The 18,331-nt window shown below is 40.7% G+C and overlaps 1 protein-coding gene across 1 annotated transcript; it reads left to right on the top strand.

Moving 5' to 3' along the window:
- The first annotated feature begins 1,982 nt into the window (after positions 1-1,982).
- On the top strand, positions 1,983-17,665 carry CFAP206 (cilia and flagella associated protein 206). Its single transcript, XM_075046360.1, has 12 exons — positions 1,983-2,090; positions 2,993-3,076; positions 3,403-3,493; positions 4,561-4,749; positions 5,015-5,173; positions 6,092-6,300; positions 7,134-7,253; positions 9,465-9,663; positions 10,388-10,525; positions 12,601-12,794; positions 13,847-13,987; positions 17,006-17,665. The coding sequence occupies exons 1-12, from the start codon at positions 1,983-1,985 to the stop codon at positions 17,234-17,236; spliced, it is 1,863 nt and encodes a 620-aa protein (XP_074902461.1). The 3' UTR covers positions 17,237-17,665.
- The last annotated feature ends 666 nt before the right edge of the window (positions 17,666-18,331 follow it).

The following is an 18,331-nucleotide window of genomic DNA, read 5'->3' on the forward strand; positions in this document are numbered from 1 at the left end:
GTGTTTGGCCCCTGCAGCGCTGCCGTCCCACCGCTCCGGGGACCATCTCGTGGAGGCAGTCAGCGATCGCACCTCCCTCCTCTTCTCCCCGGGGGACAGGTCTTCCTGGGCGGGAAGGTGTGTGGGAGGCCCTGGGCAGGTGCCGGTGGCGGTTCTCACCCCCGACGGTGAGGGAGTTCGTGCCCAAAGAGGCGCGGAGGCCTGCCACGGTGGCGGAGGCCGGTTGTCTCGTCTACGGCGAGAAGAGACGGCAGCTCCTGGCGCTGTGCTGGGGCCTGGCCTATGCCTACCCGGCCTTCCTCCAGCACCTCACAGGGGCAAGCTGGCCTCTGCGTCCCAGGATGTGCAAACGGACATGGCGGCTGAAGTAGAAACCCAGCTGTCAGCTACCACAGGGACCCGGCTGTCGGCTACCTCAGAGAAGCAGAGGTCCCCCCCGTTGGTGAGGGAGGAGGAGGAGGGAGCGGGGCAGCCCCGCGGGTGAGAGGAGGCAGGCAGGAGGTGGAAAGAATTCACCCGCCAGCCGGGCGAGCGTCTCCGGTGCTGGGACATGGGGGTCAGTGGCCTGGCTCTGGAGAGCTGGAAGTGCAGCAGCTGGGGTTCCTCACGAGGGACCGTCCTACCCACAGGGAGATCAGGAGGGGAGCTGCCGCCCACAGCCTCTGGAGGCGGCTCGGCTCCTCTGGGGCGTGAAGGAGAAGTATCCCTTCAAGGAGGATCTACCAGGGGGAGTGGACCACCACAGAGGAAGGTGGTCTACAGCCACCCGGACAATGACCGCGTCTCCAAAGACCCAGGTGACGTCCAGTGCTCACGGGCTGTGTGGCGGCAGCTGGTGTGGGGCGTGATGGCGGCCTGTGCCCTGGTGCTGAGGGACTGGCTGGCCCCTGAGGTGCCCGCCATGGAGGAGCTGTCCTGCCGGCTCCTCCGCGCCTGGGGGAGCCTCTCTCTCTCTGGCACCAGCCCGAGGAGCTGTAAATAAAACAGAGACTATACAAATAAATAAATAGTGAAGCTGCGCCTGCTGCTCTTCCTGCCTCCTCCTACCCGCGTAAGCTCCTTTGGAAGATATCTGTGTTTTGTATGTGTATATATATACATATACTTCTTTGTTTTGTATATATACATACATGTTTATGTGTATATATACATACTTACATATCCCTGTACAGATGTTTTGCATATACATCCATATACACATTTTGCCAGTGCATATACATGTCTGTTGTATACATGAGTATATATTCAGGTACATACACCTCTGTATGGTATGTGTGCATGTTTATACATACCTAAGTATCTACATTTATGCATAGGTACGTGTAGCCATAGATGTCCTCATACATGGTTCGTATGCACATACAGATGTTTAGGTACACATATAACCGTATCCCCATGCCCTAAATACGTTTGGTAGATACGCGGCCACCTGTGTATGTATGTTTTGCATGTACACCCCCCCATACATTCTGCCTAAACGCGCATCCCTCCACGCGCGTCTCTGCGTTGTCCGTAAGCTCCTGTTTGGCCCACGCAGGTCTGTACCCACAGGTGCACGCACACATCCAGCCGCCCGCCCACACCGCTCTGCCCGGCGGCCGCCGCCGAGGCCGGGCCGGGCCGGGCCGCGTCCCCATGGCAACGGGCTGGCGGCTGGCGCCCGGCGGCGGGGCCGCTCTCGCCGGTTGCCGCCGGCCGGGCCGGGCCGGGCCGGGCCGGAGGGGCAGGTGAGAGCGGGAATTTGGGGGGCGTCCAGGGCGGTGGGAGCGCTGCGGGGTCGGGGGTGCCCCCGCAAAGCGGCCAAGGCGTGGAAGCGGCGGGGCCCGGGGGCTGGTGGGCGGCGGGCGGCCCCCCCACCCCCCGCCCCGGCCGGCCGTGTGGTGGCGAGGGGGGGACCCTCAGCCGCTTGAGGAGAAACGTTGAGAGACGCACCCGAAATCTTAAATAAAAGTTAACCCCGTTAACCTGCGTGTTTGTCCAGTATGTCTTGTGACCAGGCCGAAAGTGTCATCAAGAAAATAATTCGCGAAATCGGACAAGAATGTGCCGCCCAGGGACAAACCGTTTCTGAAACCTTGGTGGCGTTCGTGGTAAGCGCAAATTCAATGTTCAGGGTGTGGGGGGGTGTCATTATTATTTCATCTGGGTGTTTTTCTAATCCGTTTTTCAAATTCTGTTGTCATCCGTAAAATATTAAGATAAATATGTATTGATAGCATACAGATCGGAAGTTTCAAACCTGGGTGCCCACAGCTTGGCAGTTCGAACCAGTTTTTAAGGCTTTCATGAGGTAGGGGCATAATTTTACATTTTCCTTCGAAGTCACTGACTGATGCAGCTCTGACTGAATGATGTGAAGCGAGGACATAAAGATTCCTTTGCTCTTAAAAGTCAACAAACTTCAAATGGCAGCTCCATGGCAGCCTGCCCAGGCTGGGATGGCAACAGCTGAGGCTTGCAGGGGTGAGTTGAACTTTGGAAAGTCTGGGTTTCTGATAGCCCACATTGGGAAGTTTTCAAGGGGCGTTCAGTGATATTCAGTATAGGGTCCTAAAAACCTGAAAAAGTATTTCATTCCTCTGAAACGCCATCTATGCAATGGCATAGGCCCTCAAAAGGCTGCAGGTTCTGAGTCCTGGCAACTCTTTGAGCTCTGACTCATAGTTCCCCCTCAGTTTTCTTTAACAGGCAGATAAACCATTTTTTTCTTTCTAAAATGAAAATGAGAAGTGTTCCCAAGTTTTAATAACATTTCTTCCCACTTTCATAAATGAACAAAAAGACATGACGCATAGGTGAATGTTTATTGCAGCAGCTATATTTATTCTTTGACATTTATCTCTTCCCTCTATTGTGATGGATTCTTTTGTTTGTTTCTCTGTTTAGGGAGGGCCAGGTAGTATAAATGGGATGAATATTTTTCAGAAAACAAAAGGTTAGTTACAAACAGTATATATTGAGATATAAATTGTTTTCTTTTGGCAATCACTAGGTGAAAGCTGTTGTTTTAGATCCAAGAAATGACTTCAGTGTGGATCAAATCCTTACAAAAACAGAAGTGCAAAATCTTATCCAGGTAATTCTGACACAATGTTGAGAGTCAGTACTTAGCTAAGACTATAGCATTATCTGCTACCTGTTCCTGTAATTAAAATGCCGTTTTATTTTGATATGAACACTTTCAAAATATTAACCCTACTTTATTCTCATGGTTCTGTAGCTAAAGACTGGAGTATGTGTTTCCTCATATTAGTAAATGCCTTATACTTCATAGTCTTTGTAGTATGTTGAGAGAATGATAGGGAGGGGCTCTACTGCTGTTGTGAAACCTGTAGCATAGTCACTGTCAGTTCAGACATTTCCCTCTTGATGAGAAAGAACTCACTTCTCTGTCTCTCTTAGCTCTGTGTTACCAGGCTGCTTGACACAACAAACCCATCCCTGAGCACAATTAAGATGCAAGTTTACTTTGATATGAACTATGCAAACAGAGGTAATGTCAAATATGTTTTCATAGAAGTTGATGCTGAGTTTAGGATTTAATATCTCTCTGTGTAGGGCTAATAATGATTCCCGTTAAATGACTGCTGGCAGTAAAGCAAAATAAAAATCCCTGGAGAAATGTACTATATAGGAGTATGGTGTTTCAGTAATGATATAGTAGGGAAAAAATGTGCATTATATTTGAGAGTACACTCATCCTGTCTGAGAGATTTACTGGATGTAATGTATTAGATCGCTTGAGAACAACTATGCTTTCAGGTGCAGTGGCTAGCTGCCTTCTGCAAGAAAAATTGCACTGCACCTGTGTATCTGAAAGAGAACCAGTACCCAAAACCGCACTTATGTATCTGAAAGGGAACTTGATGTTTTATCGATATCCCTCATTGAGAGATATGAGCAATCTTAACAATTAGTTGCAGTTTTAACCGAGTATGTTTTGGTCTCATCCATGGTAACGTCATATGGTCTGAGAATGGGAATGTGGAAGAAAAATGATGGGGAGAATGTCTCTGCTGTAACTTCAGATCTCAATGGGACAATGAGGGCTTGCTGGGAAACAGAACAAGAGCAGACAAACATTTCTGTGTGAGGAGGTCATGAAAATGTTTTCTTGTTACCATGGATTAAAACCAAAAATTAGCAAAACTAGGAAGCTGCTCTGCAGTCTTCTGGACTCAGTAAGCTCAGTAAGCTCAATAAGTCCAGTAAGATTCTGAGATCCTGGGTAGTGTTCAGATTTGTGTATGTAACTTCAGGTGTGTATGAAATGTGTGTGTGTTAGGTCCTACTGCAGCCAGAGGAGTCCAGACAGCCTGCTTAATTAGGCCTGAATAGTTCCCTGGACTCTACTGACTGATGTTAATCATGCTAATTATGTTAATGTTTAACTCCACTGTTGTTCAAGGTACCATAACTTTATAATTAACATCTCTTCCACCTGTCTGTGCTTCGGAAACCTTAAGTTGGTGCTCTGACTGTGGAAATGAATTGCACCCTCTGAATAAGCCAAATTGCAAGGAATTTAAATAGCGCTTCCTAACAGTCTTTCTTTCCTAGCTGAATTACTCAGTGAGCAGCACCGTGTTCTGGAGGGAAGGCTGGCTCCTGTGGTCAGAGATATCACAGATGGTCGTCCTCGTGTGCAAGAAGAAGTGGAGAATGTGTATCGAAAGATTGTGAGCTATGTGCTGCTAAGGTCTGGCCTGGGATCGCCAACAGATATCAAGGTCGTCAGGGAGGTAACAGGTCAGTAAACTCCCAGCTGTGAAATTGGGCTTTTCTCATTGAAAAATAACATTTTACCTTTTCTGTGCTGATCTTTAGATACAGATATGGTAAACTGTGATGAATGCTTACTACCTAAACTGTCACTGCTCAACTTTGAAGCCTAAATTTGCCATGGATTTCCTACTTTCTGCAGTTGTTCAGGAGAGGGTATTTTTGCTTGTTAATGATTTTCTTTTTTGTTCCCTCATATTGAGAATTTCCTCACCCTTTGTAATGCTTCTAGCTGCCTTGCAGAGTGTATTCCCCCAGACAGAGATGATTACTTTCATCTCACTCAGTAAGAAGAACAAAGAGCAACAGCTGAAAAATCTTGCCATGCTGGTCACAGGAATTCGGTTGTACAACAAGGAATGCAGGAAAGGAGGAAGCGGCATTGATGACTGTAAGTAGACAACTGCATTTGGGCTGTGTATTTCAGATTAATTCTTCCTGGCCTTCACTGGAGCAGCTCCAGTAATATCCCATCTCTAGATAAACAGCTTTGACTCAGGGTCTGAAAACCTGAAGGAAAAGTACATATTTTGTATTTACTTACAGGTTTCTGTGTAGGCTACTACTTTTTAGCTAAGAGTGAGCCCTATGTGGTTGATGTGGAAGGATTAGGTGTATTAACTTCATGCACTAATTTACCTCATGATAACTCTTCCCTGATCCCTTGCCATTAAGTGAATTAAATATGTAATGTTTGCCTTTAAAAGCACTTAATTAAAATCTTGAAAGAACACTATCAACCCAATTTAAATTTTCTGTTGCATATGTGTAATGAGAAGGGATAGAAGTTGCTGGGGCATTATGTGTATTCTGATAATTTAGAGTAACCTCTTCAGATTCTTAACATGTTCTCAAAATCTTTTGGATTTTGAATCCTCATCAGTGGAAATGTTTTTGTGAATGTGCATGTAGTATTGTAACTCAGTGTGGAGTCTTCTTTGTAAGAAAGGTCTGCAGCCCAGTTTTAGAAGAAACTAAGAATTGAAAATTGTGCAGATTGCCTAAAGTCTCTCAGGAAACCCATGTCAGTAGCATCAACTGAACTGCAACTACTATGAAGCAAGTTTTCTCACAGTCCTTGACTTGACTGTGATATTTCCACACCTGTAATTCTGACTGTTTGGAACCTCTCGACTAGTAAGATACAGCGGTTGAATCTAGTATGCAAGCATTTGGAAATGCATGAATATAAGGACAAGACTTAGAAATTTTATTGGAAGTCTACTTTGCTCAAATACTGCACTGTAATCTTTTGCTAATGATTTAAATAATTCTCTTTACATGTATCTCATTTATTCTGTACCAAAAGTGCCAGCCATTCTGAATGAAGCCATTCCATCAGCTACCCGGGCTGTTGATGAAAGTCTTAATACTTGCCATAAGCTAGCCCACCAGTACACAGCTCTGTTGGAATCCATGCAGGAAGACCAACACAGATATACACAGCTTAGTTCTTTTAAATTAAAAGAAGCACTGTTCAATGTGAGACAATATGAGGCCTTCCTTTGCATCCTTCTGGTGAGATACCATCATGTTATATCCTGTGGGTTTTTATTTCAGATCGAATGTATTCAAGTTACCTACTTGTACAGGACAGAAATATAAGAAAAATGATTCAGAAATCAGTGAAATCATATTATCTCAATATATGAGAACCTACATCATCTGTCATGATGAACTTTGTACCTAACTTGTTGGGTTTGGCTACTGTCAGCTAAAAGACAAAATGGATTAATTGTTTGCTGCAGTGTGACTGTGCTTCCACTTAATTTCTGGAGGTTTCCTTTTTTGGTTTAATTTCATTAATAAAGGACTGAAAAAGTAGGACTTCTTCCTTGCTTGCATACTGATACTCACTCTGCCCCAAAAGGCATGAGAGAAAAAATGTCCTTGTTCAATCCATAAATCACCTCAATTTTAGTCTGCAGACATCCCCAACACATATGGAGTCATCGGAAGTCTTTGAAGAATACAATTTAAATTCTTGAAACTTGTTTTGTTTATGAAGACCTTTTAATTTGTCTTTCGAGAAACTGCAGGGTTTAATTTGTTTTTCCTGTATATTATAAAGCTTGGAAAAAATATTTTATTCTCAATTTGTTTCAGTTCTCTTCATTATAAAAATGTAGAGGTTTTCTATAAAAATTACTAGTATATATTTGAGAGAAGCACCTGGTTTTATACCTGAACACTTAAGGAAAAATATGTTTTGTGGAAAGTTAGGGTGCATTTCGTTCCTTAAAACAGTTGTCTGAAAATAGTTGAATGAAAAGATCCAAGTAAATACTTGTGACTAAATACTTGGTTTTTTGACTGTCATGCTTCTTACCTGAAGTAAATTCTCTTTCCAGTCTGATGCAATTACAAGTGCTCAAGAAGTTGAAAAGATGAATGTGCAGTTTGTAGCGACAATGGAGCAGTTGAAAAACACAGTGCAGAATAAGGTTTCCATAGATACCAAAGAAGTTTTTGTAAGTATTTTGAATGGAAAACCTATTTCTTCTTAATTATAAAAAATTACTTAAGTATTACAAAATACTTTACCAGTGTATTTTTGTATAGTTTGTGTTAAGAAAAAGGCTACATTATTTTCTCTCTATTATAACACCATTTGTGATTTTTAAAGGGGCAACTAAATTAAAAGACTTGATCTCAAGGTAAAAGAAAAGCAAGGTACAAAGGCGGGGGGGAAAGAATTAAATGTTATTTTACTTTAAGTGTCTTGAGTCATTTGTCAGTATTTGTAGATTTACAGTGATATTTTCCTGGTTTGTGTAAACATTCTCCTGTTCCTTGCAGAAGTAGTAAGAACACAATGATGACAGATAATGGCACATCAGAGTGTGGTTCTCTTTAGTCCTTTCAGATAGCAGTTCCTGTAATTACAGTATGACTCCTTGACATAATTTTTCTAAAGAAATCAGCTTTCTGTGGTGGGGGTTTCAGCCACTTTGCCCCTCCCAATAGCTTCTGAACCTGTTGGCCAGTTTCAGTTGAATTTGTCAGAGTCCAGAGATCTCAAAATATTTCATTTTCTGCAAGTTTTGTGAAAAACAAACAACTAGAGAGACACAGTTAGAGCCCTCCTAAGATTAAGTCTGAAATGGGAATGCCACAGTTACCTGCTGGTTAGTGTGCTGTGTGGCCAGTGAGCAGCCACGTACCTCTGCATGATTGATGTTCTGTACTGTTTCACCCTTAGTTGGGAGCTACAGGACATGGGAGGGAGGTGTTGGAGGAAGAGGGAATGAGTGGTGTGAACTGCAGGTTGTGAAGGAGGGTGCTCGATGACTGTGTGAAAACCTGGGATTATTATGATGACATGGTGTAAAGGAAATGGGGGAGAAATATGTCAGAAACCAGCTTCATTTAATTTGCTCTTCATGCAAGAGCTCATTATTTTGTGTTATATGTCTATCATTTTAATTCCTTGTAGTTAGCCATTGAACTAGCATGCAGTTCATACATATGTTAGGTTTTATTTCATCCTTCTAAACAAATAATTAGAAAGCAAAATAAAGTCTACTGTGGAGGAGGGAGGAAGGAAGATCATGCCCCCACCACCTACTTGGAGTATTTTTTACACCTCCCATGAGGGCATCTGAGCTGGAAACTCATGGGAACAGCACTTTAACTGAGGTACACCTCAGATGTGATCTGACACTTCAGTTTATGTGTGTTTGTGATTTTATAAGCCAGACGTTCTCATTTGGGGAACATTTTCCTCTCCTGTCCAGCTGCTTAAAGCAGTTTTTTCTCTCCTATATCTTCATGGGGCTTAAGTGACTGATACACGTTACCATTTTCCCTAGAAGCTGTCTGCTGTTGTCTGCTTCCTTCCTAGATTTTCTTCCCCCTTCAGGTTGGTTAGTTGTTTTTTCTTCTCTGCTGAAGACAGAATATGTGATTTCTTTTGATTTCAGGTCTTTCACAGGTAGAGATTTCTGTATTAACACTCCATTTAAATAGTTCTTCTTGTCTTCAGCTAGTTGCTGAGAAGCTGGGTCCTCTACACATGTAGAGAGGCAGGGCATTCTGCCTGTCAAAAAGCGTAGCATAACGCCTAACTTTGTGGTAAACTTTTGTTTTAGGAAACAGAGTAGATTTCATTAAAATTCTTTGTTTATTCTAGTAAGAATTATTTTGATCTTGCTGCCCTTCCTTTAGTTTCTTCCATTTTTGTAACCATAACATTTCCACAGCATTAGTGATGCTGATGAATTCCAGAGCTGACTCTGGAAGCAGGGCAGACAAAATAACAAAATCTGATAGGTTTGTACATGCATATGTGGTTTTACTTCATTTGGTAGTTAACCAGGTGCATTTCTTCTGGTCCTTCTTATTCCTGTATGCCTTATTTTCAGTTATAAAACTGTATTGTCAGTGAAGTGCTCAGTTCCAAGCATAGGCTCAGAGTAATGTATTTAGGAAAGGCTTTGGAGTAAAATGTAGAAAAGTACCATACTGGCCTATGGTCCTACATGCTGGACGTATGTGCTTTGGGCATATGTGATGGGAGCTCCTCTTAGAAAGCCCAGGAGTTCCCCTGGAATTTCTGGATGCTGAAGGCCTTGGAGGTCAGCCCCGCTTTGTTCATAGCAGGGATTGTTGTGCACAGCACTTGGGTTGCACTGCGGACATAAAACAAATCTGGATTTTGGATAATTTTCTTTGTTTTCTAGCCTCTCTTTGTTGCACTTTCTAACCTCTGGACCAGCTTTCAGGATCAGATACTCCTGCTAAGCTTCCTCACAGATATGACTAACAATCTGCAACAGTTCTCGGAAATCCAATCACAGCTTTTTCCTGAGGAAGTGCTAACTTCTCTTCTGGAAGGAGTGACTGTGAAAAGTGATGAGGAAAGGATAAGAGAAACCATGGGTACTGAAAGTTATTACTTTTTCATTTTCCTTCATTTTCCAAGATTTTGTGCTTTGAATTTTCTTTACAGAGGGTGCTACACATTGATTTTTTTAATAATCAGAATTTGCAGAGTAAATTAAAATGAGTGTTATAGTATGTGGATTTATTTTTCATGTAGTGTAGTTTGGGCTTTTATTTATATATATAAAATATACCTACTAGATACAAACATACCTTATAAAAATGGCAGAATGATGAGAGAAGAATATTTCTACTTTTTTTTTAATTTCTTAAGTTTGTCTATGTCTTTTTATACCTTTCAGAACTTCTGAAATGGAGGGGGGAATAAAAAAGCTAGTTTAACAAGGCTTTGGTTACTGGAAGTATTTGTAAGATGGTATCCCTAGCAACCAAGTTATACTCCAGGGGAGTAATGGATGAGTGGGTGAAAACAAAATAGAAAAGTAAGGTATTACCTTCCTGTTGTTGTCCCCTATATGGGGGGGGGAGGAGGGGGGGGAAGAAAGCTTTCCAAAAGAAAGCTATTGCTACTAAAGAAGGCTCCTGCAGGACTGTTTTTTCAGTAGGATCTCTCTTAAGACAGGGCTGAAGTTTGGCTTTTGGTATCTTTGCACTGCAGGTCACCCTGTGAAGGCCAGAGTAATCTGGTTATCCTGCAACATTATTATAAACATCTGATGTTTTGTTACTGAAATCCTTCCTTTGTTAAACCTTTTGTTAGGAACCAGAGTGAACGTTTCTGATTTCAAGAACCAAGAATGGCTTTTTCCAGAGACTACTGATAATTTTGATCAGTTGCTAATCCAGTACCATGGTTTCTGTGCACATGCAATTGGTGTGAGAGGCCTCACCCTCCCAGGTATGGTTTGTAGTTAGGTCTTTCCCATAGTTTATATGTACACAAGTACTAGGGGAAATGGGAAGACATGTTCTGAATGCATCCTCTTATGTCAAAGCTGGAGTACTGTATTTTCATGTTTGTAATTTTCACCCCAGATAACTTATTTCCCCGTTAAAGTATTTTTCTTTTAAAAACACACAAATAAACTGCCCTAAATGTAGGGTAGGAGGGCTTCAACAGAAAGTAGGCATGAGCAAGCAGAGGCAGAAACAAGATGGGATGGATAAATGTTTCCTCCTGCTATATGTGCATCTGTATAACCTACACTGCAGCTGGATGCAGGTTTACTGTTGTTAGTGTGTTTTAATACAGATATAGGAAAATGGTCATTCCTTCTGTTTTGTGTATCTGTGTGTTGCAAACGCACCCATTCATTCCTACATCATATGTATTTTTAAATAGTTGTTATAAAGTACTAAAAACCTTCTCTGAAAAGAACACGAAAATGCACTTGATTAAGTCAACTAATCTTAGGAAATTTTTTGGTCTCTTCTAGGGTCATTTGTCTTGAAAGCAAGCCTTATTTCAGCTACCCCATCAGTTCATGGTTTCTGTCTCCCTATCCTTTATCCTTTATAGAACCTATCCATATAGAATTTTTTTAAACCTACAGGAGGTTGGGAGGAAACTACTGCCATTACTTAACAGTATTAAAAAATAGGTATTTTAGTGGCAGTGTAAATTACTTACACTTATTTAGTATTGCATATGAGAACAACTGTCCTGGGTTGGACTGAAGGTCTCTCTAGCCCTGTATCCAATTTCTGGACGTGGACAGTCATGAACACTTGAAGATCATGAGAAATCAAGTAGGAATGATCCTTCCTTAATTATATCCTTCCCTGTTCTAGCATGATCCTTCCTTAATTATATCCTTCCCTGTTCTAGCAATTAGTGGTTATGGGATTTCCTCAGATAAATGTTGAGTCTGTAACCTTCTGTTGAATAATCCTTGATAGAGGTTTTTCATCTATCTAATTGCTTTTTGAATCCATTTAGAGTTTGCCATGGGTTATTGTTATTGTCAAGAGTCCTGCAATTGTAATTATATGTATTATGAAAAGGTACCTCTTTTTGCGATGGTTTTAAGCTCTGGCTTGATAATTTCATCAAAGACCTGATAGTCTTTCTATTAGGAAAATTAGCAAATAGTAATTTTATATTGCACGCAATTCATGGTTTTATAACCCCGTATCATATTACTTCATTTCAGTTGCTTCTTTTTAATGCTGAAGAGGCCTCTTTATTTAACCCCTCCTTCTGTGAAAGGTATTCCAAGCCTCTGATCACTCCCAACTCTCTTCATTTTACTTTTTCTTATTCTGTTGTGTTGGAACAAAATGTAGTATTACAAATGTAGCATATAGGTTGTTATAATGTTGGTTTTCTTCTCCACCTCTGTTTGCATCCTAATAATTCCTGACATTCTTTTTGCTTTTTTGATTGCCACTGAGTATTGCCATGTAGTATTTTCAGGGCACTGTCTATGATGATTCTAGGTCTTTCCTGGGCAATGACAGCTGAAGCAGAGCCTGCCACTGTCCTTGAGCTCAATTTTTGTTTTCCTATATAAGTTATTTGGCCTTTATTAACATTTCATTTTCTCTGTTAATTCATTGTCCAGCTTCTCAGCTGCTTCATCTGCTTCTTCAGTTAATTTCAGTGTTATGACCTTTGGTATAAATGAACTGCTGATCTGCAATCAAGTATTTGCTGGGGATTATAGGGAAAACATTTGTGTGTACGGGCTGTTTTGTTATGCCTTTGCTATAGGTGTTTTATCTGTCGTTTTTCTGACAAACGTGCACTAAGGCATGCTGGATGTGAACTGATCAAAAGCAGCTGTACTGACCTAACAAAACAGACTTTTCGGTATTTAAAAAAGCTTACTTTCAGGGATTTATTCTGATTTCAGAAAAAAGGAAGTGAAACTGACTTGAGGGAAACACAGAATCTTGATTACAAATGTCTTTTGTATTGGATATGATACTGTTCGCTATTTTATTTTGTGGGGTTTGTTTTGGTTTTTTTAGGAAATCCCGCTATTGGAATTTTGAAGCACAAGGAGAGATGTTATGTTTTCAGTTCCAAAGAAGCTGCATACATCTTTGCTCAAGATCCGGATAAGTTCATTCAACTGAACATCGAAAAAGCAAAAGAACATGCAGAGCTAATTCAACTGCTTGAGCTTCGTCATCAGTTTGAATACCTTGCTTCTTATGCACAGGTACGCATTGCCCATGCCTCATGCTAAACAGCTGTTGGGTCACTGGTTGATCTGTCCTTTCTAGAACATAAAGAGAACAGATGATACCTGTCTTTAGGAAAGAAGTATAATCATCTGCCTATCTTACAGAATGTCTGAAGGTCCCTCTTTTCCAGGTCTTCAAGGTGTTGATAACAAAACATTTTCCCTTTATGTTCTTATCACCTTATGTCTTCATAGGAGAATATGTAGAGCTAAAGGATTGTGGCAGTGATAAAAGCTGTTTGTCCTTGGCTTAGGAAGATCCTGTGTCTGATGTTTTTTTTCCTCATTTTTGCAAAAGTAGCTTAAAGGGACAGTAAATAAATGGAACAGAAGATAACCCAGATACCGTATTATCTGGAACTTCAGTTTAGCAGTTCATCAGTATGTGCTGGATGAGAGTGTAACGATATCTGGGGACAGGAATTATGGAAATATTACAAAATTAAAGGAGACTCATTAATAATGAATGCAACCATGCTACTATGTGAAATCCAAAGACTTGATTTGGATTCATAGACATGCTCTGTGATCCACTGTGAATTCTAGGTCCCTAGCAATGGAAAGAATGTAGTCTTGAACAGGCCCTTGGTGAGAAAGACAGTTTATATCCTGGCTCTGGCAGAGTTGTAAGCACTTGTCCTAATCATGATTTGTGATTTTTAGTCCATTCATAAAGACAAACTGAGGTGCCTGCACCATAAAATATTGGTGGTGGTGGTGGGACCCCTTTTTACCTAAATCCAATTATTAAGGTCTCACTGAGGATGTGGGAGCCTGAAATTCAGCTGTGGCCCCTGCCTAAAGGGTTTTCTGTCAGAAATTAAATCCATCAAATACTTAATGGTTTCTTCTTTTTAGCGGGGGCAGGGGAGACAAAAATATTGTTGGATGTAAAAATCGTTATCCACTTGTGGTTTGCATGTTTCTCTTTGCTTTTAAAAAGTAGCATATCCATATGCTGTTTTTCTTACATATTTGTATTCTTCTCATTAATGCCTTGCTTGGTTTTGGTGGTTTTTTTCATCCAGGCAAGAAATGCAGACAAATGTTTGAAACCAACCACAAAATGTGACAGTAGTACTCAAACTGAGACTCATATCTTGCCTCCAACTATTGTGACATCCTACGAATGGAATGAATGGGAACTCAGAAGAAAAGCTATAAAATTGGTTTGTACCAGATTTTCATTGTTGAATAACAAAGTTCAGAATAAATTATTGTAAACTTCCTTGCAACATAAATCTAACCTTATTCAAAGATGCACACTTTGTTACAACTGGCTCAATATTTTTTCCCCCGGTATTTTCTCTCCTTATTCCTAGACTTTCTTACTCCCCCACTTTTTCCATATTTTTCCCCAGTTTTTTGAGCAGTGTTTCCACTGCTAAGTCTATTCATTCCAAATTTTTCAGTTGCCTTCTTTAAGTAATAAGAGTTTGTTGATTAGCATTGATTTTTAAAGTTGTTTCTCTACACTGTAATAAATTTAACAGCTTGAAGATATTGCTATATACTGTTTTTGTTAAAAAAAAAAGATGGCAGAAAGGTTTGGGTCAGGCAAAACATTATTGCAAGTTTAGCAATTTATATTAACGTTCATCACTGTCAAGTAAGAGGAGATAAAATGTAGTAACTGGCAGACAGAATGGTGAGGAATACCTTTGGATGTGTTTGACCCTGCAGAAGCTTTCTTTCTGCTAATTTATTCATCCTTGAAAGGTATCAGAGCATGCCACCTTTTTTCCCCCCCTCTTTTTTTTTTCTTTGTAATGAAATACTTTTCATTTTATCCTGATTCTTCACGTTTGCTAAAACCAATTCTGCTTTTTTTGGGGGGAAGAAAAATCCCTCTTTCATGTAGGACTGGAGAGGTAAGAAATAGAGCAAGTAGGTTTTCTGTTGTATATATAAGCCAGAGGAAATGTTTGTTACACTATTATGGTGATTTTCTGATGGGTTGGACATCACATTCTGTCCACAGAAGGTTGGCGGTATACATAAAAGTTTTTAAAGTAACAGTATATATTTTAAAAGCTTCTTCCTAGGGTTTGCCAGCACATGCAGTTGCCAAGGTATAGCACCTAATCTTCACAATTCAGTCCAAATGAACTTGTGAGTACAGGGAATATTGCAGTTATCAATATCAACTGGATGCAGGATACTGCAGGGTTGATTATTTCTTTTCTGTGAACAGATGCACTATGGAGGCCTGTGGTCTGCTGTGCCGCCTATTTCCTTTCTGTTGTTCTTTTTGCCATGAAATCTCCAATGTTATAAAAAGAAAGCAAAATTTTGGACTGAGAAGTCTTGCCGGTGTTAACTGGCTTATAAAGGATTCTAAGTATAGTTGTTACTGAGGTATATAAAGAAGCCAATTAGGTTTACAAGAGGCCTAGCTAAAAGCCTCATTTGCTTCTGTAATGGACAAAAGTACATAAATAAATACAAGATGTGGTCAGTGGTTTATCTTTAGCGTAAGCAAGGGTGATGTTTTCCAACAGCTGAGCATGAAGACCACTCACAAACAAATTTGTAGTTCGTTAGTTTGAAATATTTAGAGAAAGTACTTTAAAGTACTAAGGGTGTTTTAGCCTCAACTGTCCATATGGGAGATTAGTGATGCTGAGTTGAAACAAAAAATCCCAGATGCATGCAAAAGTGTTTTGTCTACAGTGACTATGGTGAATTTGTAATATGGAGGTGATACGACATTTAGAATCAAAGTGCTAAAATAACAGAAATAGCTTACCAATGCGTCTGTGAATTCAGTACTTTAGGGGAGCATCAGCCATATTTGCAGATTTTGTTAGAGGATGAGCTCAGATGCCTTGGGGTTTTTTTCTGTTGTTCATACTTAGCCAGAAAACTTGTAGCGATATGAAGTGTTAAAATATGAGTCTGTTAGAACACCTGTTTGATGTTAGAAGTAAAATTTTCAGTTCCCATTTGTTTCTCTGTGCAAGCATCGTTCCTTGCAACAGCATACATTCAGTTTTCAAGAGGGATAAACTTAACAGAGAAACAGTATCTCATTCCTGCTCTTGTTTGAATTGTCATCAAAACCCTCAGAAAAAAAGACTAAAATATTGTCTTTCTTTCCATGCTGTCTCTTCTGTAAGTTCCTTACTGTTCTTTTCTATATTTTCCTTGATGACACTGTGCGTAAGATTCAGTTGTAGATTAAGATACCAAAATGCGGCTACAGATACGTGCTTCAACTTCCATTCCAGCTGAGAGAGACCTAGCTAGTGGAGTCTGGAGAATATTTTGACTCACCCTGATATGAACACCAAATTTGTCCAACTTAATCACGCTCCAGCTTCCACTGACTCCAGTCTCTGCTGACTGGACTGGACTCCAGGGACTTTCTCACTTACATGTAAGGGTCTGGATCCCACCACATGAGACTGTATTTTGTATATTTTGATGACAACATTATGTCATATGATTTACAGTGTTTTACATCATTGCTGACATAGGAGGCTCAGTGAAATAAGGAGCATTTTGTTGTTTCAAGTGCTGACTCAGTAATATTAACACTTTGAGAGAAGTGGATTTGTTGTTGTATCTACAGCAGTTTCTGTGATTAAACGGAGCTTTAATCATAAATTACCTTACCTTTTGCCCTTTGCCAAGGGGTTAATAAGCAATGTCGTTAAGGAAGGCATTTTTTCCCTTCTATCTGGTGCTTTGTGACACCAGCAACTAAACCTCATCACATTTGGTCTGAAACCAGACAAAGGCTTGATCCTGTAGTTTGATTATCCACAATATTTGGGATCCTCAAGCTTGTTTTAGGTTTCTATCTCATTCAGTGTGCTTTCAGACTGATTGAAGTTAATTTGAAGCTCTGGAAGAGCTTAACATGAAAACAACATTTTATTCTAATAAAACAAAGGCTCCGACATTTAACAAAATTTGAAGCACAGCAACCAAAGGACAACACGAAAGCAGTAAGAGGCAGACTTAGAATTGTGTGGGCTACCTCCAGTGCTGTTCACACATCCTGTTAGTTCAGGAGTTATCAAATCGCAGTTGCAACCGTGTATTGATAGCAGGGTGAAGTGGGCCACGTTCCAGGTTTATGAAGCCCATAGACGTAAAATATACAAAGACACCTAAGTATACACTAGTGCTAAAATATTCAAACAAAATTTTGCTTAATCTCATTCTTTTTGTGTCTTTAGGCCAATTTGCGCCGCAAATTAACCCGTGCCATGCAGACTGATCTCAGCCATATGAGAAGAGAGAACTCCACCCAAGTGTACTTGCCAAAAGATGTCAGCACCCAGACTAAGCGTGACAACTCAAGCAATGTACCCAGACCACAGATTTTCTTGGAAGGTCTCCAAGGAGGATCATCTCCTACTACTCATATGGTCAAAGTAGACTTAACAAGAGCAGTAGATGAAACCTAAGTGAAAACGAGAAACCCGAAGATATGCATTGAAAGTATATATAAAAAATCCCTGCGTATATCTGAATTAAGATACAAAAGATTTTACTGTGTCTGTTGATTCCAGGAGCAGTTGATTTATTTCATTTATCTATTGGGGCTTCTGACTGGCATTAAGTGATAGAAATGGTAAGCCTGAAGCACCCAGATTTTAAACAACAATTTAGAATCGAGATGTTCCCGAAGACTTTAATGCAAACTAACATTTAAATGTGTAGTGTGTGTTCTGGGATTTTCCTGAGGTTTTAATACAATGATTGCTTGCTGAAACATTGTCGTTAAGAGCCATGTCTTTGGTACATGAAAAGCGTAATGCAAGACAACTGGCTTTTGTGAGATACGCGGCCAATGCTGCAGCTCCTACGGAGGCATAATTCCCATTGGTGTGAAATAAAACTGATCTCAAGAGAGTCGCCTGAATGTCACAGCTCCACCCTTAGAGAGAATCGCCAAGAAGGTAAAACCAGGAAAGCGAAATCAGTCTAGGTCCTTGGGGCTGTCCACTCGTGCTGTTGTTAACCCAAGTGTCTTTGCACGGTAATAGGCGTTATGAGTGTAGGCCACGGAAGGGAGGTGGAGAAGAGGAAATCTACCTTGGATGGCTCTGGCAGCCTTTTAGGTCTCTAGTAATTTCTGTATTCATTGGCCAAGCAGCATGCTGGTAAGCACACTGGAAACCACAGGAATGTGAGTTCAGGGTACCTTTTCGAAAGCTGTGTTTCATTGTGTTTGAAAAACTAAGGTGCAACAGGAAAAGGTTTTTAGCTTTATTTCCTTGTGGCTGGGAAATACGTGCCAGGTCTGATCAACGCAGCTGCAGCTAGTACTTCTGTTTAAGAAAACCTGAATAAGTGGAGCTTTAAGATGAAATATCTTCTCAAATGGAAGTAGGGGGTGCTTTAAAACAGAGATGCTTTTCACAATAACAAAGGGCTCCATGAGTTATTATCTGTGAAAAGTCCCGGTGCGTGACTGTGATTGCATAGGGTGTGCTAAGGTTTCTAAATCTCTTTTTTGGCCAGGTGTGGCATGGTTTCCCAGATCATGGTTACACAAG

Source organism: Buteo buteo, chromosome 15 (assembly GCF_964188355.1).
Source record: "Buteo buteo chromosome 15, bButBut1.hap1.1, whole genome shotgun sequence".
Lineage (NCBI taxonomy): Eukaryota > Metazoa > Chordata > Aves > Accipitriformes > Accipitridae > Buteo > Buteo buteo.